General features: G+C 46.5%; 1 protein-coding gene across 1 annotated transcript; it reads left to right on the top strand.

Annotated features, from left to right (window-relative positions):
* The first annotated feature begins 1,907 nt into the window (after positions 1-1,907).
* Positions 1,908-3,735, top strand: LOC103968864 (ethylene-responsive transcription factor TINY). The gene is made up of 2 exons (XM_009382199.3): positions 1,908-2,257; positions 2,329-3,735. The coding sequence occupies exon 2, from the start codon at positions 2,681-2,683 to the stop codon at positions 3,395-3,397; it is 717 nt and encodes a 238-aa protein (XP_009380474.2). The 5' UTR covers positions 1,908-2,257; positions 2,329-2,680; the 3' UTR covers positions 3,398-3,735.
* Positions 3,736-6,000: the final 2,265 nt, after the last annotated feature.

The following is a 6,000-nucleotide window of genomic DNA, read 5'->3' as shown; positions in this document are numbered from 1 at the left end:
GGGCGAGAACGTTCCGTTATTTGGGTATTGTAACGCCACATTTCGGTGGTGCTACTTCGATAATAACGGGATGAAGTATCCTAAGATCTCGCACTTTTAATGTTTTCAGAATCAAAAACACCATAAATCTTTTATTTTAATTTTGTTTTCTGTAACTTGTTTCAAAACACAATTCGAAACAGTCAAAGCTTGTTCTGTTATCAAGTTTCCTCTTCTGAAACAGAGTGTACAACACATAACAGAGCTCCGTTGGTTCCAAATCTTTCCGTCATTTGATAGTTCTTTCTTTCCACTACAAGTACCGAATATAAATGATTAAATCATGTCTCATATGCTAACTCGGCAGGGATTAAAAGTTCAGTGCTCCCTTCGATAGTTGTGGAGGAACACACAGAGAGCCACTGAAGTGGCAGGCTTGTTTTGCCCCGTCCACCCACCAATATAGGTTTGAACAAGAGTTTTCACCAAGATCACAGGACAAAATTGATTTCAGTTCATGCGTGATGAGTGCGCTGCAGAGTGGTCCAAATGGTTCGGAGAGCCTGCAGGAACCAATGTACGATCTTAAGGTCGAAAGAGTTCGTGGCATATATGCATGTATTTTCTTTGTTGCTCGAAGAAAACAGAGCATAGCTTTGATGCTCGATGGGAAGAAAACAGACAGGCTGTCCATTTTTCTCTGCATTTGGTCTCTGTTTCTTTGGATTTGTTTGTGATCCATAATGCCGAAGTAGACGAAGGCTAGAGAAGACAAAGTTGCAGACTAGCTTTCGGCACTGTGTAGTATCTATCAATGGAACAGGGTGTCTGTACAAGAGCTATGACGAAAACCGCACGTCGGCATCGTCGTCCTCATGCACGATCTGCGTGCGTGTCAGGGATGATTCACCACAAGAGAGAAGGATTCCTACTGTGCGGGAGTCGGTTAACGCCACCATTTTTTCCTGCATGCGTTGATATTGACCGCACTGGAATCCTGAGATCGGTGTGCTTATAGACAGCTCCATCCCAACGAGGTACCAACACAACTTTTGATGTCGTCTTAAGCTTCTCATCGTTGCAGCTTTAACGTGTAAATTTCCACCACAAGCTTTCTTCCTGTACTGCGACGTCATGAACTTCTTGTGAATGAGATCATGGGAGGTACACTGATAGAACTGTCCTTGATTCTTTTGCCTTTATGATGACCCATGGTTAGATTTAGTGGCACAAAACATGGATCTCACACAATTTCTCATATGCAGGAAACATCATGGTGTACACTGGAGCCCTACATTGTATCAATGATGGCATCCTGATAACATCTCTCTCTCTCTCTCTCTCTCTAACACGCACAGCCACACACACACAATTCTCCTTAGTAACATGGCTCAGTTCATGGCTATATTCACCAAAGCTGTGGAGCAGCTTCGCTACTGAGATATGACTACATCTACCAAAGCTGAGCTTGCCCTTCTTTTGTTGGTCTCCCATGTGATCAAATCACCATCAGAAAAGATGACCGAAGACGACAACGCTACCGTCCTCTCCGCGAGCATTAAATGAGCGTACTAGATTTTGATCCAATTGCAGAATCACCAACCTAAATAGAGCTTATATTACACATAGGATCCTGAGAGGACCCCTCCCAACAAGCTATTGGCTCTCCTCCTCTGATCTCCAGAGGATTCCTACTGCAATTAACAATCCTAATAGAAGGCATCAGAAACATCATCAGAGTGCACAAAAAGTCGTGAAAAGAAGACTCATGAGCTCCTCATATATCAAACGATCGAGGTAACTCAAGCTGGCTAAATGGTCCTTCTTACAGGAACCATCATACATGGAGACAATTGGGAGGGTGGGTTCCAGAATAGTACATAGCAAGGAGAGAGAGAGAGGAGATCTGATTCTGAGGCGTGGAGGGGGCGGGAGCTGAAAGAAGAGAGGAAGACGGAGGAGCAGTGGATTACTGGGAATGGCTCATCGTTATTATTATTACTATGTACGAGAGGCGGAGTGGGGGCCGTTCTCATTAGGAAATAATGACACGAGAAGTCTTTGTGGGTCGCCTTTGCACCATTCCATCATCATCTCCTCCTCTACTAAATCCCCTTCCCTTCACCTCTCCCTCCCATCTCCCTCTCTCTATTCCTCTTTCTCTGAAGCTTTCTTTTCCACAAAACTCTAATGCTCTAGTTTTATGTTGTTCTCTCTTTCACACCTGACCACCAGACCAGCTCATGTCTTCTTCTTCTTCCTCTTGTAGCCGATTTCGGTATTTGTTGCGAGTTTCTCTGTGACGAAGTTTGAACCTTTATTCTCTTCTCAGTCTGAACATGTACGCAGGTGCTCGTACAACTCTTCCATCGAAGCAAAATAGAATGTTCAAAGCATTTCTCTGTTCTCTCATGAAAGACTTCGGATCGTCTATCGAAGCCGCCAATGTCAGTATCCCATTGCTCTGTTTCTTCGCATGCAAGTTACATGCAGCTAAACAAGGCCAGAAAACAGCTAATTTTACTTGTGTGCGGTGAATGGTCTTCCCATGCTTGATGGTCCCTCTCTGTTCTTAGCTTCTTCTGTCCACCAATTAGGAACTGCGGTGTCTGTATCCATCAGTTAGCTAGCTTTTTGGCCTCGAGCATCAGAGTGGGACAAGGAGCGGAAGGAAAATAAAAAAGAAAGTTTTTTGGCGTCAATGGCGGATCCTACGAACAATTCTGTGCCGGAAAGCAGTGTCAGTTCAGTGTCCTCCCTCTCCTCGGCTTCCTCGTCTTCGTCCCTTACTCTTTCCCAAACTCTTCAAGAGCGGAAAATGGGCACATGTAACCTGACCGCGACGGCCTCGAGAAACGAGGAAAGTAGCGGCGGCGGCTCCGCAAAGCGGCTGCGGGACCAGAGCAAGCACCCCGTGTACCGCGGCGTCCGGATGCGGAACTGGGGCAAGTGGGTCTCGGAGATCCGAGAGCCGCGCAAGAAGTCACGCATCTGGCTGGGGACGTTCACGACGCCGGAGATGGCGGCGCGCGCCCACGACGTGGCTGCCCTCAGCATCAAGGGCGCCGCCGCGGTGCTCAACTTCCCGGAGCTCGCCGGCTCCCTTCCCCGCCCGGCCACCCTCTCGCCCCGCGACGTCCAGGCCGCGGCAGCCAAGGCCGCCGCGATGGACCCGGAAGCCCAGACGGAGCCCCCAGCGGCGGCCCCGGGGGACTCCGACGAGCTCGAGGAGATCGTGGAGCTGCCGCGGCTGGACGACGTGTGCTGCTTCCTCGACTCGGACGAAACCCGGAGCGAGTTCCTGTTCGACGACCCAGTTGACTCGTGGGCGCACCCGTTGCCGTGGGTGGAGAGCGCGGATCTGCTGTGGGCCGGGTCGGACGCAATTTTTCCGACCAGCTTCGGAACTCTTCTCTAAGACTAGGAACGAAGTTCAAGGTTCTCTTCTTCTAATCCATATTAATCTCCCTCCTTTCTTTCTCATGCCCTTCAATTTTTCATCAGGGCTCAAGGGCTTCCTTCTCTTCTCTATTCTGGCTTGCACCCTTCCCTCCCTTCTTCTTCAGCGTGTGTGCTGTTTCTCGGGGTTGCCTCCCATTGTACATTGAAGTCGACAGAACAGAATCCTCATGACTCCAAATCTCCCCAGTCAATGTTGTACAGTTTTCTGGGGAAGTGCCGGAGAAGAAGAGCATGAGTCTCTTGCATGGTTTGTGTGCATGTAATAACTTTGTGCTATCTATGTCGTTGTGATCACTGGATGGAATTCTTCTTTGATCATTGGATGAGGCCTGAGCTCAGCTTCAACTTGCCTGTTGCTTCCCGCTGCTCACCAGGAAAAGGACAGAGGGTGATGCCCTCCATCTGAACCACTTCTGTGTCACCCTCTTGTTCTGTACTTTGAAGAAAGAAAGAGAAAATGTTTCTTTTTCTTCTAAAAACTCAACACTTCTTTTAATGTATATACATTACATTCAGAAGATAAGTTTGATTAGCTTCAGGAAAGCCAGGAGGTATGGGAGATAATTAAATGAGGCCGACAACGACGATGTTATCTTCACCACTGCTCTGGCCAAAGATGCCAACCATTGATTGAGATAATTAGGACCAAACCAATCTAAGTCGCATTGGTCACATTACATCAACCTTTCTTACTCGTTCAAGCCCGTTTGTGGCGTGAAGTATTAGACCGCACCATCTGCATTTGCCACGAAGGTAAGTTTCACCTAACTGGATAACACTCGAATCTGAGTCATCCTGCGTGCGGTGACATACTACTAATTCTGCAGCATACATACTTTACGTACATGAATTGACCGGTTGTCCTTTCGATCCTCGCTCACCAACATGTACCGTATGATGAAAGTACATGACACGATGATTTTATACCCAGGATAATCTTCGTGTGCGGTTTCCTTTTCCGGAGAAGAATGATGCGTGAAACAACGAAAATACCTAGTTCAGAGAATTCTCCGATCAGAAAAGCTGGACTTGCACAACAGTAAACCGGTCTTCTCTTGCATGGATCAGCTGCGTACAGCACCGCAAAAGAAGTTACCGAGTGGGGGCTTTTACCCATTGGAGAGGGCGGAAACCATGCTGTCAGCTTTTGGAGCGCCCGGAAACAGGCAAAACAGTGTGTTTGCATCACAACAGCGACAGCTTACTCGCTGTCCCTCGGAAAAATCTTCCCACTCCACCTCATCGCAACCTTTGTCATCTTTGTCAAGTGTAGAAGGGCATGACCAAAGACGAAGGATACGGTGTAGGCTAGTATGACAATTGCTTCCGTAATATCCTCTTGCGTCACGCATGTTCGCATCCAAATTTGAGGAGGTTTCATGGAGATCGCCGGAGCTGCTAGGAGTGGCTTGTTCCTGGGAATGGCCAAACTTCCGCATGCGTCTCTTATAATTTACTTGTTGGATATGGAATACTGGGCACTCGCATGAGGAGCCATTTTGTCGCCAAGAGAATCTTTCTATCTTCTCTCTGTTGACTCTTATGGTATCGAGATCCATGCTGGCCACCAGTGATGATGCTAAGAAAATTAGGGTTTCCATCTTCTTCTTCTAGCTAGCTTTATGTTTCTCATGGGAAAGGCAGGATTAGAACCTCCATTAATTGCAGCACCTCCTCCTTATGCCGGAGAACAGAATGAATACAATTATCTGTTAGTATGCATTACGCTATAGAATCTCATCTCTGATCATAATATTCGATCAAAAATTAAAATAATATTTTGTTGAATTTTGAATGACAACGATGTGTGACGTGATGGAAATGATTGGTTTTCCAGTATTACGTACAATGCCGACCGATTGCCTTTTGTTTCTTTTATGTTATCGTGTATTGTAGCAATCCATTATGACAACATGACAATTTGGAGGGTCAACACCGACCCAACGTAATAACAATATTGTACTATAATGCTTCCAAGGGATGTCCATTGGTGTGACTCACAAGCCTACTCTACGAATTGGCTTGTCTCAATACGTAACCTAAGTAGAAGGGAAAAACAAAAAGAAAATATAATTAATAATGAGATGATAATACACGAGACTCCTTTGTGTTCTCTATATTATGCTTTCCTAAGATATAAAGGAGAAAATTGTGATCGGCGGTCGCGTGTTACTGTTACTTTGGATTGCAGCTTCGTTTACCGCCGCATTTAGTTGGCATGGTTTGTACGTCGGAGTGTTCATATCAGCTGCCTTCTCCTTTCTTTCCATCCCGTCCTTTAAATTCCAGCTCGATCTGTACCCCGCTGCTCCTATCTCCGTAGCCCATCACATCAGCTTTCTCACTCATATATCTGCATCAATGTATTATTGATCGAGTTCCGATGGGTTCCAGTGTTTGTGTTCGTTCTAAATCGAATCCACCAGCAATTTACGGCTGCCGAGTCGATGGCTTTGCCTACTAAGAAATAAAGCTCAGGGAAAACGCTGCTCCTGACCATTAATGTGAGCTGCCGAGTTGTTTGCACTCTTTTACTCCGATGCTTAGCGCGAGGAGGCA

The sequence above is a fragment of the Musa acuminata genome, chromosome BXJ3-10 (assembly GCF_036884655.1).
Source record: "Musa acuminata AAA Group cultivar baxijiao chromosome BXJ3-10, Cavendish_Baxijiao_AAA, whole genome shotgun sequence".
Lineage (NCBI taxonomy): Eukaryota > Viridiplantae > Streptophyta > Magnoliopsida > Zingiberales > Musaceae > Musa > Musa acuminata.
This window is presented reverse-complemented; position numbering and strand designations above follow the sequence as displayed.